The 22,118-nt window shown below is 43.9% G+C and overlaps 1 protein-coding gene across 1 annotated transcript in view; it reads left to right on the forward strand.

Moving 5' to 3' along the window:
* The window catches only part of camk1da (calcium/calmodulin-dependent protein kinase 1Da), a 111,271-nt gene that overhangs the window by 82,650 nt on the left and 6,503 nt on the right, over positions 1 to 22,118 (forward strand). The window contains exons 4-10 of the mRNA XM_047389235.1: positions 5,048 to 5,186; positions 6,272 to 6,398; positions 10,812 to 10,887; positions 18,094 to 18,206; positions 20,062 to 20,140; positions 20,253 to 20,340; positions 20,694 to 20,949. Coding sequence (XP_047245191.1) covers positions 5,048 to 5,186; positions 6,272 to 6,398; positions 10,812 to 10,887; positions 18,094 to 18,206; positions 20,062 to 20,140; positions 20,253 to 20,340; positions 20,694 to 20,949 — 878 coding nt within the window. The remainder of the gene's footprint in view (positions 1 to 5,047; positions 5,187 to 6,271; positions 6,399 to 10,811; positions 10,888 to 18,093; positions 18,207 to 20,061; positions 20,141 to 20,252; positions 20,341 to 20,693; positions 20,950 to 22,118) is intronic.

Below are 22,118 nucleotides of genomic sequence, written 5' to 3' on the forward strand. Positions count from 1 at the left end.
TCTGCTGGTGTGATTATGGCCCATCTTTGCCACCAACACTGCTCACACACACACATGCACTGACACACAAATGAGGGCTCGCTGTCAGCCGTGATGCACAACCATCTTCTCATGAGAGCATTAAGACCATGTGCCTGTTACCAAATCAGCTAGAAGAGGGGAAATGGAGGGTCAGTGAAGAGGAAGGAGGAAGGACAGTTCCAACATTTAATCTAAGAGAACAGCAAAAAGCCATGTCTATGTCATAACTTTGCAGCAGCTTAATAGTTGCTGACAAAAAAAACCTAAAAACATGTCTTGAGCCCAACTGTACTCCTTCCAACTTTTAAATGAATAACGGTAATCCGACAGTAATGGTTGGTCAGAAAATCCAAATCACCAACTTATAAACTTAAAATTTGCTTATAAAAATTATCTTGCACCAAGAATTACGCATCTCGCTGGTCTAGTTCCAGACCCATTCTGCTCATTTAGCATCCAAGGACCATGGGTTTATTTATCCATGTTGTATGGGACTGTCCATGGATTTATGATTGTTATTTAAATTCATCTAAACCATCATCTGAGTATTGACTCCAATCTTAATCTTACAATTCATGGTAAACAGGCCTTACTGCTACCAAGAAGACTATGGTTCAGCGGTGGATCGCTCCCACGTCATTGGCTCCAAAGTTTCCTCCTCATCACCTACAGTTATCCTTGGCTAAAAGTACTGATGCACATCTAACGACAATGCCAATCTGTCAACCTTAATATTGGACCGTTAATCAGATCAGGATGATCTAACAATGGTGAGGGGTGGAGTGGATTGGAACAAAGTTTACATTTTAAACTGACTGCCCAATATATTATTGATACATTTTGAATACTGACAATAGAGACATTAATGGCAAACCATTGTAACAGTGTGTTGAATTTGTTCTGGATCATTTTTTCTTTGATGTGTATTTTTCTGTGAGTGTGGCTCTGTTAGTTTTCATCATTGTCTTTTGTCATACGTGTTAGCTTCAATAATATGGTTTTGTCTTTGTGTGTGTGTGTGTGTGTGGGCTTGTGTGGGAGTTCCTGTCTTATTGCCATGGTCTCCTTACGCAAACGCTTATGCAACCATGCAGCCTGCTGGCTGATCTCCCCTTCACGGTTTGTGTGTACATGTGTGTGTGTCTGTTTCCTGTCATCTCCAGACAAGACTTCTTGTGAAAACGACCTAGTCGCTGTCCTCTTTGAAGAGAGGCAGAGAGGATTAGCAGTTAATTCTGATCTCCCCTTTTCCAGAAACTTCATTAGTTTGACTTCAATAAGCTCTAATCTGATCTGTCGCTGTGACAACGCCCGACGGATGAGTAAAGCGACTGGGTTTGCCCTTGCTAATGCTTTCTTCTGTGTTTACATGCACTTATTTGTGTTTGTGGCTTAATTTTAAAGCATGCTGAATATACAGGTCCTTCTCAAAATATTAGCATATTGTGATAAAGTTCATTATTTTCCATAATGTAATGATGAAAATTTAACATTCATATATTTTAGATTCATTGCACACTAACTGAAATATTTCAGGTCTTTTATTGTCTTAATACAGATGATTTTGGCATACAGCTCATGAAAACCCAAAATTCCTATCTCACAAAATTAGCATATTTCATCCGACCAATAAAAGAAAAGTGTTTTTAATACAAAAAACGTCAACCTTCAAATAATCATGTACAGTTATGCACTCAATACTTGGTCGGGAATCCTTTGGCAGAAATGACTGCTTCAATGCGGCGTGGCATGGAGGCAATCAGCCTGTGGCACTGCTGAGGTCTTATGGAGGCCCAGGATGCTTCGATAGCGGCCTTTAGCTCATCCAGAGTGTTGGGTCTTGAGTCTCTCAACGTTCTCTTCACAATATCCAACAGATTCTCTATGGGGTTCAGGTCAGGAGAGTTGGCAGGCCAATTGAGCACAGTGATACCATGGTCAGTAAACCATTTACCAGTGGTTTTGGCACTGTGAGCAGGTGCCAGGTCGTGCTGAAAAATGAAATCTTCATCTCCATAAAGCTTTTCAGCAGATGGAAGCATGAAGTGCTCCAAAATCTCCTGATAGCTAGCTGCATTGACCCTGCCCTTGATAAAACACAGTGGACCAACACCAGCAGCTGACACGGCACCCCAGACCATCACTGACTGTGGGTACTTGACACTGGACTTCTGACATTTTGGCATTTCCGTCTCCCCAGTCTTCCTCCAGACTCTGGCACCTTGATTTCCGAATGACATGCAGAATTTGCTTTCATCCGAAAAAAGTACTTTGGACCACTGAGCAACAGTCCAGTGCTGCTTCTCTGTAGCCCAGGTCAGGCGCTTCTGCCGCTGTTTCTGGTTCAAAAGTGGCTTGACCTGGGGAATGCGGCACCGGTAGCCCATTTCCTGCACGGTGGCTCTGGATGTTTCTACTCCAGACTCAGTCCACTGCTTCCGCAGGTCCCCCAAGGTCTGGAATCGGCCCTTCTCCACAATCTTCCTCAAGGTCCGGTCACCTCTTCTCGTTGTGCAGCGTTTTCTGCCACACTTTTTCCTTCCCACAGACTTCCCACTGAGGTGCCTTGATACAGCACTCTGGGAACAGCCTATTCGTTCAGAAATTTCTTTCTGTGTCTTACCCTCTTGATTGAGGGCTTCAATAGTGGCCTTCTGGACAGCAGTCAGGTCGGCAGTCTTACCCATGATTGGGGTTTTGAGTGATGAACCAGGCTGGGAGTTTTAAAGGCCTCAGGAATCTTTTGCAGGTGTTTAGAGTTAACTCGTTGATTCAGATGATTAGGTTCATAGCTCGTTTAGAGACCCTTTTAATAATATGCTAATTTTGTGAGATAGGAATTTTGGGTTTTCATGAGCTGTATGCCAAAATCATCCGCATTAAGACAATAAAAGACCTGAAATATTTCAGTTAGTGTGCAATGAATCTAAAATATATGTTAAATTTTCATCATTACATTATGGAAAATAACGAACTTTATCACAATATGCTAATATTTTGAGAAGGACCTGTAGAGGCAGTGCTTAAAAAATTATTTCTTAAGACTGTCCCTGTTGCAGTATTACTGTTTTTTTTCTTGTAAATGATCTTTGTATTTTTATGTTGATGTGCAGTGCATTGGAAAAGTATGTATACCCCTTGAACCTTTCCACGTTTTATTGGGATTTCATGTGACAGACCAGGACAATGTTTAGCAAAATTGCAAAATGGAAGTAAAATAATTTATCATTGTCAATTATTTTTACTAATAAAAATCTGAAAAGTGTGATTTGCATTAAGCCATCAGGAGTCAATATTTTATAGAACCACCTTTTTACTATAATTACAGCAGCAGGTTCTTTATGGTTTCTCTGCTAAAGCTGTTTACCTAGAGACTGAAAAATGTTTTCTTTCCAAAATCGCTTAGTTGGATTGGATTAAGAACCTCTGTAAAGATATGTTTTGCCACAGATCTTGCCACTGATTGTCGATTGCATTTAGGTCTGGACTTTAACTGGGCCACCCTGACAATAGTAGCTCTGGCTACGTGTTTAGGGCTGTTGTCCTGCTGGAAGGTGAAAATCTGCCCCAGTTTTATGTCTTTTGCAGCCTCTAACAGGTATTCTTCTCACAACTTTGACCAGCTTCCCTGTCCCTGCTGAAGAAAAACCTCCCCTCAGCATGATACTGCCACACCATGTTTCACCTTGGGGTTAGTGTGCTGAGGGTGACATGAGATCTACGTTTTCTGCCACACATAGCATTTAGCATGTAGGGCAAAAAGGTTCATTTTGATCTCATCTGTCCAGGGCACCTTTTTTCATGTTTGGTGTTTCCCCTACATGACTTGTGGCAAACTGCAAACAATGACTTTCTTCTTGCCATACTTCCTTAAAGGCTGGATTGATGGAGTGCACAACATTTAAGTTTTTCTGCCTGATTTGTGGATCTGTGCAGAGTTACCCTAGAACTCTTGGTTGCTTCTCTGATTAATACTGTCACCTTGAACGCAACATTCCCATGGTAAAACATGGTGGTGGCCGCATTACGCTGTAGAGATCCATTTCTTTTACAGCGACAAGAAATTTGTCAGAGTTGATTTGTGGAGAGTTGATTTGAGTAGAGGTGGACTGAACATAAATGCCTGCCACACTTTTCAGATTTGTATTTTTGGAACCATTTTTAAATACCTTTGCAAAATTGTGGAGGTAAAACAAGTTGAAACTGCCATCTTTGCAACAGACTGCTTGTACATGTGGTCATACATTCAGTTTAAGAATCCTTTAAAGCTGAATTTATTTGCCGGTTAGACTAAATGCTAAAAAGCTTGAAACTTATTAATTTAAACCACTTTAACAGAATAAGAGATGTAAAGAAATAAAAGGTGGCCAAACACTGTTGTAGTTTAATACACAGACTGATGGAGAGGTTGTCCTCCACCAGGGGGAGCCATATGTTTGTCTATTATGAGATGAACCACTGCTCACCTGTATAAACTGTGTCATGTATACCTGGACAAGTAATTTCATGCGGCAAAGAGTCATAAAACATAAAAGTAGCTTTTACAAAAAATCTGCCAGAGGGGAGGAATTTTCAAATTAACGTCTGTTTTTCTTGGATCAGATGTGAGATTTCTCAGTTTTGTTCTGTCTACAGACGCAAACCTGCGCTGCAAGCATTTGGTTTGTTGCTGCTTGTGCTAAAATAACAAATGAAACCAAGTGTGTTCTCAGTCCTCTGCGCCACGTAGTGGGTTAGCAGCTTTTTATCACATTTTTGAAAAGAGTATCGATATGTTTGGAAATAAGGTGCATGCTTCAGCTCTGTTAGTGTGAGTGTGTGTGTGCATGTTGCACATGACTCACAGGCTCCACACACTTCTGACTGGAAACCTTTACACCTCATGAATCACCGGAAGTCTTAACCCATAAACCCCCCGGCTTCTCACCTTATATTTTCTTGTTAAAAGAACAGTCATACATGCCTTCCTTTGCTTTCCATTTTTTTTACTGTTGTTTACACTCACATATCATCTCCCTTGCTGCAGGGTGTCTGGCGGAGAGCTGTTTGACCGAATTGTTGAAAAAGGATTTTACACAGAAAAGGATGCGAGCACACTGATCCGACAAGTCCTGGATGCTGTGAACTACCTGCACAAGATGGGGATCGTGCACCGAGACCTGAAGGTCAGACACGTACAGTGTACACACACAAACACACATATACACACACACACATGCATTCACCTCCTATGCTAGATATCTATTAGAGTGGTTTGATCTCACTTGACAGCTAGTGACTAATAGCACTTTGACACAAGCAGCAAATTAGGGGTCAACATGTAATCTGCCAGCTGTTGAAAGCAACTGCCAGTATAACAAAACAGTTCAATTTGAGAAAAAGAGTTTATTCTATGCAGCTTGTCTTTTTGTTTCACTTTGATAAATATATGCCAAATTAACAATAAACTACAGTGCCCCACAAAACTATTCATATCCCTTGAACTTCCCCATATTTTCTTCACACTACAACCATAAACTTCAATGTGTTTCATTGGATCTTTACCATAAAGTAGCAAATTGATGAATTGGAAGGATTATGGTATGCTTGTGGCAAGAAACAAGCCATTCCTAAAAGTATGCCATGAGAAGTGACATTTGAAGTTTGCCACAAGCCATATAGTGGACTCAGATTACATGTGCTAGAAGGTGCTCTGGTCAGATAGGATCAAAATTGAATATTTTGGCCAAATTGCAAAACACTTTGTGTGGGAGAAAACTAATAGTGCACAACACCTTCAATACACCACTTCCACAGTAAAACAGGTGGTGCCAGCATCATGCTGTTGGGAATATTTTCTTCAGCAAGGACAAGGAAGCAGGTCAGAATTTATGTTAAGAGTTGAGCTGTGTACGGCAACTTAATTCAGAATGCACACCACACTTCAGATTTGTATTTGCAAGAATTTTTTTACCTTTCCTTTCATTTGCACAGAGAAAAGGCATCCCCACTGCATAATGCTGCCACCACGAATCTATCAGACCTCTGAGGCTTTTATACTGTAGATCCGAGGAAAATAACGTACAGGTTTAAGGAAAATAATTAGCCTCTATTTCCTGTACTGGCAAAAAAAAAACACTCATTAAAAAACAATGAATATAAAAAATGTAAAACAATTCTCTCTCTTTCTTTCTTTCTTTCTGTCTTTGTTTCTGTCTTTCTTTCTTTCTTTCTGTCTTTCTTTCTTTCTTTCTTTCTTTCTTTCTTTCAGCCTGAGAACTTGTTGTATTTTAATCCACAAGACGAATCCAAGATCATGATAAGTGACTTCGGTCTGTCAAAGATGGAGGGCAGTGGTGATGTCATGTCCACAGCCTGTGGGACGCCAGGATACGTGGGTAAGTCAGTCGGACTTTCCACATTTGTAACAGTCTGTTCTTATCCCCCATTTTTATTTTCACCCCTTTGTTCTCTACTTAATCAGTATTCCTGTTCACACTCACAAAGAGAAAAGATATTAAGGTCACAGTATCACATCTGCAGTACTTAGTTTCCATGATCTAACTACCTCTCCATACAGTAGATTGGAGGTTTTTAGGCCTTTTCAATGAATCCAAGCCCTACTCCCACAGCAAGTACTGTGCTAGCTTGACTGAGATTGTCGCCTAATGGAGATAAAGGACCGCTTATTGCAGCTTTATTGTGTGAACACTGAGGAAATATTTCTAGTTGTGGCTACAGCCAAAATGGGGAACAAATACGGTAGCATCCATGCTATAAGACAGTTGTAATGACTTAGCACTACCAGCATTGTGTGAGAGTGATGGGTCAAAGACCAGACATGAGGTCATCGTGGCCAGTTCATGCTCCTACCGGGTGCTCGAGTTAATGCTACAAGGTTAATAAACCACCATAATACCCTATAGGAAGTTCAAAACAGTTGTGGAACTCTTTTTAGAGCCCACTGTGCGCACCAGAATAGCTCACCAAGATCCAGCATAGACATATTTTCACAGTTTTTTGTTCTGATTTATGTCATTGTAGCATGGTTTTCTTCCCATGTTAATGTGGCGTTAAATGTCTTCATTTACCCGCCCATTCATATCTGTGTTTGTGTGCATGTGTTGCTGAAGAAGAGATTATGCATTCAAGTAGATTCTTAGTCATCCCAGACATTTTAATCCTAAATGCTTGAAAAGAAGGCAACTGGACTTCATCTTTTGTTTCTTGAAGGCATTTCACTTCTTATCCAAAAGGCTTCTCTCATAGGGCTGTTAAGGTCAGATCAGCTACTGACTTTACCCTCCATCCGGTTCAATGTTTGGGCCATTGTCAGTGAACAACCCAAACAGATATGATACCAACCTGTTCACACTAAGCATGAGAAGCAGAAATTAAGCAGAGAAGGTGGCCTCCGCCTCCATCTTTCTAACAGCAACAGTGCAGCCTTGACTCGCCTCCCCAGGCGGTTTCTGCCATTCACACCTTGAGACATGTGAGTGAAGCAACTTACAAGTTGCCATCGTTTGGTGATATGTTTGGGTCACTAAATGACAACAACCCAAACACTGAACCTGATGTTGGGTAAGGTCAGTGACCTTAAAGGCCCTGTTACTGTGATTGTCCTGACTACAACTGATAACCCTGATACAATCTCTCATGTTCAGAACTGAAGAACTCCTTAAGATGCAAGATGAAGCATCTTCCAGAAACAAAAGAATAAGTCCAGTTGCCTTCTATTTATACACTTCAGAAAGGAGAAACGGGTTCAATTAAGGCCCGCATACCACACTGAAGTTGTTGGAACCCCCAAAAAATAGCTCTCTGTTTTACATAAAGATTTTACAGAAAAAACATAAACAGGTATGTGACAAAAATACGGCCACAGTGATGTTGAAACTGATTTTTGTAGCAGACCATCAGGCCAAATTTACTGGAACCCAGCATGGCTTCACTTGTTTACAAGCACAAAATGTTTATAGATTCATCACCATCTGACCCATTTTCTTACAAATACAATTGTTATTGTTCTAATCATTTAAATACGCACACACAGACCAACATATTCTCTCAAAAAATCATCACATCTTACACAGTTTCCCTTTAAATGGCTTCATCCTCTTATCTGTCAATCGCTTTTTCTACCTTTTCTCTGTCTACATATGTCTGCGTTCAACTCTCTCAGCCAACCCCTTCACTGCTTCACCCCTGACCCCTACCTTTTCTCGGTCTCCTGCAGAGTGTTGTTGGGCTGAGGGCCATTTTTACTGCAGACATTTTGTGTCTATTTATAAATAAGGTATAAATAACCAGAGGAGGCACCAAATGAAAACCAGATCTGAATGATGACTGCAACTACCTCCTTCTTTGTTTTACCATATTTCCACAAAACTTTCATTCACAATTTGCTTTGGTCAGCTTGTAGCAGTCTCCAGCAGAAGTAAAATATAGTGGCTGTAAAAGTGTTGCTGCAAAAGGAATAAAAACTCAAAATTGGGGATTTGTTATCCCTGATTTGTCAGTACCAGCAACAACACACAAACATTGCATGTACTCCAACTCCTTGCAAAGGTATTAACCCTTAAACCTATTTTTCTTTGCAAAATAGCTCAAGCTCAGTCAGATTGGCCGAATAGTGTTTTTGGACATTGTTGTATATGTCCTGCTATAGGCTCTCAGTTGGAACTAGGCCTGGTCTTTGATTGTGCCATTCTAACAAATCAATGTGCTTAAAGCTAGGGGATCAAGTAGATCTCAAAAGAAAGTGACCAGAGAATGGAGCCTTGAGGAACCCTATGTGTGGGATGGATCAGATTTGCTAAATGACACAAAAAAGATCTGAACCATTTTAGCACAGTCCTAGACAATGCCAACCACTTCTCCAGTCTGTCAATCAGGACGTTATTATTACCAGGTTGAACGTTGCCCTGCAATCCAGTAAAACCAAGATGCATTGTTATTGAGATGTGTGGCCCTTATTCTACTAGTCCTTACTCAGCTCGGCTCTAGTTGCTTTTTAGGCTTTTCCATTAGTAACTGTTACATGACACCGTTACTATTTTCAGTACCTGGTTGGATGCAGTTCCAACCATGCAGAGAAAACGTAACATCAGAAGACTGTCGGTCACTGATTGGGTAGGGGGCAGCGTCACTAGTCACAGCATATTTTAATAACTACTATCTTCAACCGTTAAATCATTGTATGATGGGAATATTGTGTATATGACAACTATAGCAAGCTAGCATTACGTAGCATTAACTTAGTCTACAAATCCTCTAGCTCGTACCCTTCAGTTCAATGCTGCTCCATGGCTTCCCTCTCTCTCCTGTACTTATCCAGACTGCTTCTTCTTGCCACCCGCTGCCTTCTCTGGCTCTCATCTTTCACTCTCGGTCTGACAACAGCCATAGATTGAGCAGCAGGTCCTCCATTGTTGTTGTGTTTGTGTCACTAGAAATCACATAACGTTACAATTCCGCCCACCTGGAAATGGCCAGAGTAGAACCGACCCGAGCCAAGTCGAGTAGAGTAGGTACTAATGGAAAAAGGCAAATACATTATGTCATTCATCTTTTACCAAAGTATTTAGTGCTGTGTTGTGGCCTGGAAAAACAATTAAAAAGATAGTTTTTTTATTTTACCAGAAAGGAGTAAATGTGATTGTAAACTGCTTTTTCTATGATCTTTACCAAAATCCTTGGGTAGATATGAGCCTGTAGTTGCTTATTATTTAGTCATCAGGATTTGGCCTCTTTACAAGAGGTCTAAACTCCTTTGGAACCTTAACATGGCTACCCATAGATCTAAGGTAATGAACTGTGAAATATACTTAATTCAATGGTTTGATAATAATTATAATCTAGGTGCACTATGTGAGCACAGAAGACATAACCTCGTGACTAGACGTTGAGCTAAATACTGCTAATCTCGTTCTCCACATTTTGTAGTGTAGTATTTGTTTAGCTTCCCTGTTCATGCTAATCCCACAGCATGATGCTGCAACCACAAATATAATACATCTTCGGCCATCACAGAACAGCTAAATCCATAGGGAAATCGAAATGCAATCAGATGGACTCTGTTTACTAATCAGGTAACTTCTGAAGGTTGCACTGGATTTTATTTAGGGGTATCCTTTCCTTTCCCCTACATTTCACAGTTATGTGCTGCTTAGTATTGTTCTATCCCATAGAATCCAAACAAAATACAGTGAATTTTCATGTTCTAATGTTAAAGAAATATGTGACCTCATCATCATATTGTATTGCATTGTTCTACACCAGCACTAAGCAACATACTGTAGTTGATGCAGAAGTCAGTTTTAGCAGAGATCCCACCAGGAAAAGTGACCTCAGCCTACACAGTGAGTCAGACTAGACCAGTAAATTAGCAGGAGTATCCAAAGTTTAGATTTCACCCCACATATTTTTGCTTTCCCTTCATGTCTTGCATGTAAGCAAGCGTGCCTCGTTTATTTTCATGCAGGTGTGTTTGTGTCTGTATGAGATGAGCTCGTATTTTGATCACCTGCAAGGAATGCGCAGGCCTAGAACTAAACTGGACTAACAACTTGCTTTTTTCCTGTCAGGTAGAACCTTCTGAAGCCGTGAGAACCTGTAGCTCAAGCAGCAACTTTCCCACCATAAAACCAAATGCCATGTGATTTTAATTTGGATAGGCATGTTGTGTCTGCATGTTTCCCCGTGTGCCAAGCTCATTAAACTGCTAGGGTTTTATGTAAAAGTCACATGCCACAGTAAGTAGATGAGGTCCATTACTGAATTTTTGCCTGATTAATTATCTTTCCCAGCTCCAGAGGTTCTTGCACAGAAGCCGTACAGCAAGGCAGTAGACTGCTGGTCCATTGGAGTGATTGCCTACATTCTGTAAGTACCAGGTCTAACTTAAAGTCCAAGTTGTATACATATCCATACTGCCGATATATGCTTATAGTTTGTTTCAGTAAGGCTGATTAGACCGCTTGTGGTGACGGACTGTTCCTCAGACTGCCCTTTAAGTTCTCCTACTTAATTTGATTTGGTTTGTGGTTAAAGTTTGACCTCTTGCTATTGTGGTACATTTGTCCTAATATAACCCTTATTGGCCAACCAACAGTAAACTTGAGCTGCTTGACAGTTCTTAGCAAACTCATTTACAGCCATTTTGGTGTAAGCAGCAGAGAAGGACTCATGCTTGTTCTGCATTCTACGGACAAGCCATTGAAATGTCTGTTGATGTACTACTCAAAGTGAAGGAGGCTAATTATACTATAAATCCCAGTTAATAAAGTCACAGGGTTCCAAGATTACCAGAAAAAGAATGAACTTTTAAGTTTGTCTGGCTCTAGACATGAAAAAATTTTTTATATATATATATATATATATATATATATGAGTATAGAAATGATTTATATGAACTTTATTCCCTATACTGTTATCTAAATGTTTAAGGATTAATTTAACCTCGTACTCGTACTCGTCGTCTTTCGCTTATCCGTGACCGGGTCGCGGGGGCAACAGACTCAGCAGAGAAACCCAGACGTCCCTCTCTCCAGACACCTCCTCCAGTTCCTCCAAGGGGAGCCCAAGGCGTTCCCAGGCCAGCCGAGAGACATAGTCCCTCCAGCATGTCCTGGGCCGTCCCCTGGGCCTCCTCCTGGTGGGACGTGCCTGGAACACCTCCCGAGGAAGACGTCCAGGAGGCATCCGGCATAGATGCCCGAGCCACCTCAACTGGCTCCTCTCGATGTGGAGGAGCAGTGGCTCTACTCCGAGCCCCTCCCGGATGGCCGAGCTCCTCACCCTATCTCTAAGGGAGTGCCCGGCCACCCTACGGAGGAAGCTCATTTCAGCCGCTTGTATCCGGGATCTCGTTGTTTCGGTCATGACCCAAAGTTCATGGCCATAGGTGAGGGTAGGAACGTAGACCGACCAGTAAATTGAGAGCTTTGCTTTTCGGCTCAGCTTTCTCTTCACCACAACGGACCGGCACAGCGCCCCCATTACTGTGGCAGCCGCACCGATCCGTCTGTCGATCTCCCGCTCCATTCTTCCCTCACTCGTGAACAAGACCCCGAGATACTTAAACTCCTCCACTTGAGGCAGGAACTCCCCTCCAACCTGAAGAGGACAAGACACCCTTTTCCGGTCGAGTACCATGGCCTCGGACTTGGAGGAGCTGATCCTCATCCCAGCCGCTTCACACTCGGCTGCGAACCGCCACAGTGCATGCTGTAGGTCTTGGCTAGAGGGGGCCAGCAGGACCACGTCATCTGCAAAAAGAAGAGACGAAATCCACTGGTCCCCAAACCCGACCCCCTCCGGCCCTTGGCTGCGTCTAGAAATCCTGTCCATAAAAGTTATGAACAGGACCGGTGACAAAGGGCAGCCCTGCCAGAGTCCAATATGCACTGGGAACAGGTCCGACTTAGTGCCGGCAATGCGGACCAAACTCCTGCTCCGCTCGTACAGGGACCGGATGGCCCCTAATAAAGTGCCCCCGATTCCATACTCCCGGAGCAACCCAGTCGAATGCCTTCTCCAGGTCCACAAAACACATGTGAACCGGTTGGGCAAACTCCCAGGAACCCTCGAGTACCCTGTAGAGGGTATAGAGCTGGTCCAGTGTTCCACGGCCGGGACGAAAACCACACTGCTCCTCCTGAAGCCGAGGTTTGACTATCGGCCGGACTCTCCTTTCTAATACCCTGGTGTAGGCCTTACCAGGGAGGCTCAGGAGTGTGATCCCCCTGTAGTTGGAACACACCCTCCGGTCCCCCTTCTTATGAAGGGGGACCACCACTGCAGTCTGCCAGTCCAGAGGCACTGTCCCCGACCGCCACGCATTGTTGAAGAGGCGTGTCAACCATGACAGCCCCACAACATCCAGAGATTTGAGGTACTCAGGGCGGATCTCATCCACCCCTGAAGCCTTGCCACCGCGGAGCTTTTTAACCACCTCGGTGACTTCAGCCTGGGTGATGAAAGAGTCCAACACCGAGTCCCCAGCCTCTGTTTCCACCAGGGAATGCGTGATGGCAGGATTGAGGAGATCCTCGAAGTACTCCTTCCACCGCCCAATAATGTCCTCAGTCGAGGTCAGCAGCCTCCCACCCCCACTATAAACAGTGTTGGCGAAGCACTGCTTCACCCTCCTGAGGCGCCGGACGGTTTGCCAGAATCGCTTCGAGGCCAACCGGTAGTCCTTCTCCATGACCTCACCGAACTCCTCCCAGGCCCGAGTTTTTGCCTCTGCCAGAGCCCGGGCCGCAGCACGCTTGGCCTCACGGTACCCGTCAGCTGCCTCAGGAGTCCCACAAGCCAACCACAGCCGATAGGACTACTCCTTCAGCTTAACAGCATCCCTTACTGCCGGTGTCCACCAGCGGGTTCTGGGATTGCCGCCGCGACAGGCACCGCAGACCTTACGACCACAGCTACGGGCAGCACCATCGACAATAGATGCGGAGAACATGGTCCACTCAGACTCTATGTCTCCAACATCCCCTGGGATCTGGTCGAAGCTCTCCCGGAGGTGGGAGTTGAATACATCCCTGGCCGAGGGCTCTGCCAGGCGTTCCCAGCAGACCCTCACTATGCGCTTGGGCCTGCCAAGTCTGTCCGGCTTTCTCCTCCTCCAGCGGATCCAACTCACCACCAGGTGATGATCAGTGTACAGCTCAGCCCCTCTCTTCACCCGAGTGTCCAAAACATGCGGCCGAAGGTCAGACCAGATGATACGACAACAAAGTCGATCATCGACCTCCTGCCTAGGGTGTCCTGGTGCCAAGTCCACTGATGGACGCCCTTATGTTTGAACATGGTGTTCGTTATGGACAATCCGTGACTAGCACAGAAGTCCAATAACAAAACACCGCTCGGATTCAAATCGGGGAGGCGATTCCTCCCGATCATGCCTCTCCAGGTGTCTCTGTCGTTCCCCACGTGGGCGTTGAAGTCCCCCAGCAGAATAATGGAGTCCCCGGGAGGGGCACTATCCAGCACCCCCGACAGGGACGCCAAGAAGGCCGGGTACTCTCCACTGCCACTCGGCCCGTAGGGTGAAATGATAGTCAGAGACCTCTCCCCAACCCGAAGGCGCAGGGATACGACCCTCTCATCCACTGGGGTAAACCCCAACACAAGACGGCTGAGCTGGGGGGCAACAGGCAAACCCACACCAGCCCGCCGCCTCTCCCCGTGAGCCACTCCAGAGTAGAACAGAGTCCAACCCCTCTCAAGGAGATGGGTTCCAGAGCCCACGCTGTGCGTGGAGGCGAGCCCGACTATTTCTAGTCGATATCTCTCGACCTCCCGCACAATCTCAGGCTCCTTCCCCCCCAGTGAGGTGACATTCCACGTCCCTAGAGCCAGCCTAAGCATCCGGGGATCGGGCCGCTGAGGTCTCCACCTTCGTCCGCCACCCAATCCTCTTTGCACCGGTCCCTCACGGTTCCCCCTGCAGGCGGTGGGCCCACTGGGGGATGGCCTCGCGTCTCTCGTTCGGGCTTGGGCCGGCCAGGTCCCGCGAGGAGCAACCCGGCCACCAGGCGCTCTCCGACGAGTCCCGACCGCAGGCCTGGCTCCAGGGTGGGACCCCGGCTCCGCCGTACCGGGCGACGTCACGTGCCTCGATATTTTGTTCTTCATGAGGGGTTCTTGAACCATTCTTTGTCTGACCCATCACCTAGAGCCTGTTTGCCATGGGAGACCCTACCAGGGGCATTTAGGCCCCAGACAACATAGCCTCTAGGATCATTTGAGCACTCAAACCCCTCCACCACGTTAAGGTGGCGGTTCAAGGAGGGGGATTAATTCAACCAACTTGGTTTTTTCAGTTATGCTTTTTTAATTAAAAAAAAAAAAACTTGCATGATTGACAGTATTAAATGCCTGAAAAGGGCAGTCAAATATTAATTTCAGGTCAGTTCAGTGTCATAATGGGCTCTACCAGACTCTGAATAATACAACCACGAGTGAACCACAGCAACGTTTAAACAATTTATTAGGTTTTACAGGAATAAATGTAATCTGGAACCAGGACTGCATCAGTGGCAGGATTGGGATCTCACTGAGGGCGAGAAGAGAGGCTTAGAGAAGTCCTGCATAAGATGGCCAACACACACACACACACACACACACACACACGCACACACACTCAGTGTTTCTTTGTTTTTGATCCTTTCCATAAAAGGGGGTATTTCTGTGGGAGGGTGGACAGGCAGGTGGCTGGTTCTCAGAAGCAGATGAATCAAAGCTCTAGAAACCTGGGTGCAGGAAGGAGGCAGAGTGGAGGCTCACAGCTGAGACATTGAGGCTTGAATTACCTTGATCCTTAGAACATGGCAAGAATAACCAGAGGCACAAAAGATCCACAGAATCTCCGGCAAAAACATCTTCCTAAGAGGCAGAGGAGAAACCACAAAAAGTCAGTGATCAGTTGAAATAAATGCAGCGCAGCAGAGGTCTAGCTGTTTACCACACTATGTGAGACAACGAGCTGACGCCTCCCTCTGGTTCTCCACTCATCTTAAAGCCCAGGTTGATTGCTCCCTGATGAGTACAGCTGCGCAGAAGCACCTGCAAGTCACACCCTGAGTAGGAGGAGAGAAACACAGACTGCAACCAGCCTGCACACAACCACCGTGGATATGACATTCAGTTTATTTATATATTGCTAGTTGACAACAAATATCATCTGATAGCAGTTTACAATAAATACAGATCCAAATCATTATTAACTTTACACAAATACACAATAAATCAAATGTATACCTATTCCATCCCTTTAGTTATACAGAACAAATTTACTGACAAAAGTCCAGTCTGATTCTAAACGTAATACAAGATGGTCTAATTCAGTTCATAATGCAAACTGGTTCAAAATAATCAATACAAGGAAGCCATGCCAATTACATCAAGTCACTGACTGTGTGTGTGTGTGTGTGTGTGTACTTGTACTTGTTGCTGAGTGAGAACCAATTTTTGTATTTTTATCGCAAAGTGAGGACATTTTGACAAAGTGAGGACATTTTCCTGGTCCTCACTTTTTCAAATTCTGTTCTTGGGACAGGGGTTAGGTTTAGGACTAGGGTATGAATTGAGTTATTGTTAGGGTTAGGGTTAGGTATTAACTGGTTAGGGTTAGGTTTAGTGTTAGGGTCAGGGTTAGGCACTAAAAATCAAGGAAAATGAATGGAAGTCAATGGAAGTAACTGAAAAGTCCTCATAAAGATAGTAAAACACGGATGTGTGTGTGTGTGTGTAAGTGAATGCAGAGAACAAGCAGCTCCCTGCTGGTAATTAGCACAATTAGTCCTGGGACCTTGTTAGCTTTTTGCTGCTGCTCAGGTGGAAAGATCACATCAAGTAATCAACCATGATAATCAGCCAGGATTCTCAGTGCGTGTTCATGGACACATGTGTTCAGGAGATGAATTTGGACTCTCTTTCTTCCTGGTGTGTGTGTGTTCATGTTAGCATGTGTGCCAGATGGAGTGGAGAGTCAGCAGAGTGACAGGTACGTCTTTTTTCAAATGAGAAACAGGAACATGACAGAAGGGTTTTCTGTCCTCGCTGCAGGGACAATACTGGTCTCTTTCTTCCTGGTGTGTTTATTCCTGTTTATCGATGTGTATCGATGGAGAACGGTATTTTAATGAGTTTTTATGAAACTCTCTCAGTGCGTCCTGAAGAGCAGATGATGTTTTTTGTTGAACAGCAGCTCTGCTGTTGTGTTTATTTGGCTTATTTTGAACAACCAGACTGGAATATCTGATAAACTGTGTTAATCTAGTCTGGAAACCAGTAATGTGTTGTTATTGGGATTGAGGTGATTCATTCTGCTACCTCAGATTCAGAGTAAAAGTAAATATATACAGAGCTTGAGAAACATTTCCATATTTGGTCATGCTATAAACACAAACTTTAATGTATTTTCAAATTGAACATCTGAAAGGTATGGCATGCATTTGTATGTAGCTTCTCTGAGTCGGTACTTTGTAGAACCACCATGTGCTGGAGTTCCAGCTGCAGGTCTTTTGGGGTAAGTCTCTCACCAGCTTTAAACATTTAGAGACTGACATTTTTGCCTGTTTCTTTTTGCAAACTAGCTCAGACTCAGTCAGATTGGATTGAGAGTCTGTGAACATCAACTTTAAAGTAATTCCCCAGATTATTAATTGGATTTATGTCTGGACTCTGACTAGGCCATTCTAGCATATGAATATACTTCGATCTAATCCGTTCCATTGTAGCTCTGGCTGCAAGTTTAGGCTTGTTGTTCTGCTAAAAGGTGAACCTCTGTCTCAGTCTCAAGTCTTTTGCAGCCTCTAATAGGTCTTCTTCCAGGATTGACCTGTATTTACCTCCATCCATCTTCCCATCAGCTATGACCACCTTACCTGTCCCTGCTTTAGAAAAGCATCTCCACAGCATTATGCCGCCACCTCCCTGTTTCACTGTGGGGACGGGTTAGGCTGGATGTGCAGGGTTTTTTTTTCCACCACACGCAGGCTTTAAAAGTTAAAAAGGCCAAAAAGTTCAACTTTGGTCTAAATTGACCAGAGCACCTTCTTTAACATGTTTGCTGTGTCAAAGTTTAAACTAAACTTCTCCAAGCTCTCTTTCAACAATGGCTGTATTCTTGCCCATTGGCCAGATTTGTAAAGTGCACTTCTAATAGTTAACCTTGCAGAAGGTTAACTAGCATGATGTATGCTGATGACATACATACATCATGCTGTTTGTCCACAACTTGATGCTGCACCACAACTCCAGCAGACCTCTGAGGTCTTCACAGAACAGCCGCATTTATAGTGAGATCACGTTCCACACAGGTGGATTTTCTTTAGGGGTATCTGAGTAAAGCGGCTCATCACAGTCACTTCACAATTATGCAAAAAATAAAAAAATAAATGAACACATTGTTTCCACCTGAGAAAATGTGGAAAGGTTTCTGAGTTTGAATTCAAGGTTCTGTTTGTCTCCTGTCCTACGTTGATATGAATCATGTTATCAATAACAGTGAATATTAAATAGTTTAACATGCATCCTATTGTTTTTTTGATTGAATAAATGGCTGGTTTCCCGCAGGCTGTGTGGTTATCCTCCATTTTATGATGAAAACGACTCCAAGCTGTTCGAGCAGATCCTTAAAGCCGACTACGAGTTTGACGCACCATACTGGGATGACATATCGGATTCAGGTGAGCCTCCCTCTTCCACTTCCTTCCTTGACAGTTTACCCGACCTTTTCCTTTCTGCCACTGGCCACTGGCCACGCACCACAGCTGCATCACGGTGCCTGAGCTCATTTTCCAGGAATGAAAATGTTTGTGTCTTGGGTCATAGGTCACTGCTATGGTTACATGGAAAGCCTGGCATCAGCGCCAGCTATGTATTGGCTGGAAACCCATGGACTGTGTTGGTGTCTGCATCTCTTGATGATTAAGTAGCATTGTCTGCTTAGAGCAGTTAAAGAAATAGCTACATTTAGCTCAATTTAAAGCCAACCATTCACCTCTTAGAGCTCTTAGCCAAACCTTAATTTGCTCTGTTGCACGGCCTTCTGTGTAAAAAGGCTTAAAATAAATTCATGTTTTGTTGCCGTAACATAAACTGACCCTGAAAAATTGGAAGAAATCTGGCCTTTAATTTAAAAACATAAATTTAACGATAAGAAATATAGTACTCATACTCGTACTCGTCGTCTTCCGCTTTATCTGGGACCGGGTCGCGGGGGCAGCAGACTCAGCAGAGACGCCCAGACGTCCCTCTCTCCAGACACCTCCTCCAGTTCCTCCAGGGGGAGCCCAAGGCGTTCCCAGGCCAGCCGAGAGACATAGTCCCTCCAGCGTGTCCTGGGCCGTCCCCTGGGCCTCCTCCCTGTCGGACGTGCCTGGAACACCTCCCAAGGAAGGCGTCCAGGAGGCATCCGGTAAAAATGCCCGAGCCACCTCAACTGGCTCCTCTCGATGTGGAGGAGCAGCGGCTCTACTAAGAGCCCCTCCCAGATGGCCGAGCTCCTCACCCTATCTCTAAGGGATTGCCCGGCCACCCTACGGAGGAAGCTCATTTCAGCCTCTTGCATCCGGGATCTCGTTCTTTTGGTCATGACTCAAAGTTCATGGCCATAGGTGAGGGTAGGAACGTAGACCGACCGGTAAATTGAGAGCTTCGCTTTTCGGCTCAGCTCTCTCTTCACCACAACGGACCGGCACAGCGCCCCCATTACGGCGGCAGCCGCACCGATCTGTCTGTCGATCTCCCGCTCCATTCTTCCCTCACCCGTGAACAAGACCAAGAGATATAGTTTTACATGAAATCATATGTACCACAATAATGGGTACTCATTCTGATAATGCTTCATACAATCTTCTATAGATCATCCAAAATGTCTTATGCTCTCTTCTCGTCAGCTTCCTCGAAGGTTTTCTACAGAATTTAAGTTCTTTGGACTGAGATAGCTATGGAACAAGGTTGATTTTGTGTCTGGTGAATCCTTTCTGTGTTGATTTGATCTGTTTTTGATCATTTATCCTGCTGAAAGACCCAGTAATTACTTACATCAATTTTCTAATAGGCCCCACCAGATTTTGATTTAAAATATCCTAGTATTTCAAACAGTTTATGATGCTTTATCCTTTAACAAGGTTCCCAGCACCTTTAGAGAAAAAACAGGCCCACAACATCACAGATCTTCTACCGTACTTAACAGCGGGCCTATTAATCCTTTGCTTTGGTCCAAGGAAGCTATGGAGAAGCTCAGTCTTAAGGTTTATGTATACCTTTGCAGGTTACAAACAGAAAATCGAAGAGGTTTCCAATAATTATTTCTCCAGTAATTCTATTCAAAACAGTCATTTTATAATGACAGATTTTTTTCTTATTATTTCTTGGCTTGTTACACAGGCTTGCCAGGGATCTCTATGATGGTTAAGGGTGCTTAAATTAATATTCTCTATGTTTAGTATACTTTGTATTATAAAACTGCAGTAAATGCAAATTATTTCGACATATTTTATTTTTTCTTTATTTAAAATTTTTATTGCCTTTTCCCAGCCAAGGACTTTATCAGCTGTCTGATGGAGAAAGATCCGGCCAAGAGATTCACCTGCGAACAGGCCCTCAGACATCCCTGGTGAGGGAAGCACACCAAAAGGGCATCGGATCAATGTAGATACGGATGGACCATCGGGATGCTTACAGGCAACAACTGCATGTTTGAGTGAAAATATAAATGTATGTTTCAGGATTGCTGGGGACACGGCGCTCTGCAAGAACATCCATGAATCAGTCAGCCGGCAGATCAGAAAGAACTTTGCCAAGAGCAAATGGAGGGTACGTTTTGTTCACTGCTGTTTATTATCTGTTATTCTATCTCCATCCTGCAAAATGATTGTCTGCAGTTTTTAGATGGTCATCTAGCACCAGTTAGAAAGCTGCTCTGTGGTATTTTCATTGACATGTAAAAAAACAGTCTTTCTTCATCATACCAAACCATCAGTTAGATGTAAAGCTATCAAGCAACAAAATCAATCACCTTTTTAAAAGCTGTGCTCCGTTATACCCCCTTCTATAATGCTTTCCAGTACATTTAAACTGCCCCATGAACATGATGCATGATATGATAATGTATGAATGTTACAATTTCAGCGTTAGTTCCGTCTTCTTTCTATCATTCTTCTCCCCAGCAAGCGTTCAACGCCACCGCTGTGGTGCGGCATATGAGGCGACTACAACTTGGCAGCAGCATGGGCAGCAGCATGGACGCCTCCAACCCCAGGCCGAGCCAGACGCAGAGGCCGGTCCAAAGCCAGAGCCAAGCGGGGCAGAACCAAACCGCTCAGGGCCAAAACAGCGGCCAGGCAGCACAAAGCCAAGGCACCAGCAGCAACGCCAGCAAGAACTCCTCCGCAGATAACAACGTAGCCGCTCCGCGCAAAGAATGTGAGTCAGGCATGCCAGTCGAACTAAAACATTTAAAACTGTTTATGTGACGGGTGAAAAAGAACTTTAAACTAAAACTGATACATATATTGGCTACAAGATGTTCACTTTAACATCCACCCTTGCTCCTTCCATAAGATTTAGGAGGGTAAATCATACAGAAGTACTGGTAATCAAATTATCATCAAGCCTCTATAAAAGCAGGATTTCTTTCAATTTTCTGATTTGGAGAACAATGACAAGATAGACATCAGCAATGACCTTATGAGGATTATAGGGGAAGTTCTAAATAATCTGAAGTGTAATTTCTAAAGTGAAAATTATTATTTACAAGTGGAAACGATTTAAGATGGTTAAAAAACCTCTCAAGAGTTCACCCCAAGGTCAGAGTGTGCACTGTTTAGAAATATTACAAAATAGCTTCATTTCTGCACAAGCCTCAGTTATCAGTTAGAAAGAAGATCGGTGTGGCTTATTTGGGAGAGTTGCTCAGAGAAAGCCTCTTCCCTTTAAAGCGATATAACTTCTGTAAAGCTTTTTCAGATTCAACCAGAAGACTTTTGGAACATTATCTTTTGGACAAATGACTCCAATTTGTGTTGTTTGGTCACAACACACAGCATCATGGTTTTTAGAAAACCAAGCACAGTATATAAGCAGAAAGATGTTATGCCAACGCTCAAACACAGTGGTGGGGGTGTGATGATTTGGGCCTATTTTGTAAAAGTCATTAAGTATCTTGCAGTCCACAGCTTCCTTCCCAGAAAACTTTAATCTGGGATTAAGACACCTGTTTAAGTGTCTGTGTGTTGCCTGAACGGACCAAGACGGCACCGGGAACTGTCAGTGCTTCTAAATCACCAAGGAAGTTAGTCACAGATGGCTATCAGCTATCAGCATGATCAAGGTTGTGATGAACCAATTATAGAGGACTTGTGCTACCGGCTGACTGCCAGTTACAACAAAATCGGACCAGATCAGTGCTTCACGCATCTGTTAAAGGTCGGGCTGAAGTGCCTCGAGACGGATCAGGGTTAGGTCCTTGAACTCCAGTGAAGGGAAATATGTACAGTAGCTTTTAGGATAGAAAATTAAATTAAACTGCTTCACGCCACCGATGGGTTTAACTTGTTATAACAGTAGATGTTTTTGTGTATTGAACCTGCTGA

Source organism: Girardinichthys multiradiatus, chromosome 17, assembly GCF_021462225.1.
Source record: "Girardinichthys multiradiatus isolate DD_20200921_A chromosome 17, DD_fGirMul_XY1, whole genome shotgun sequence".
Taxonomy (NCBI): domain Eukaryota; kingdom Metazoa; phylum Chordata; class Actinopteri; order Cyprinodontiformes; family Goodeidae; genus Girardinichthys; species Girardinichthys multiradiatus.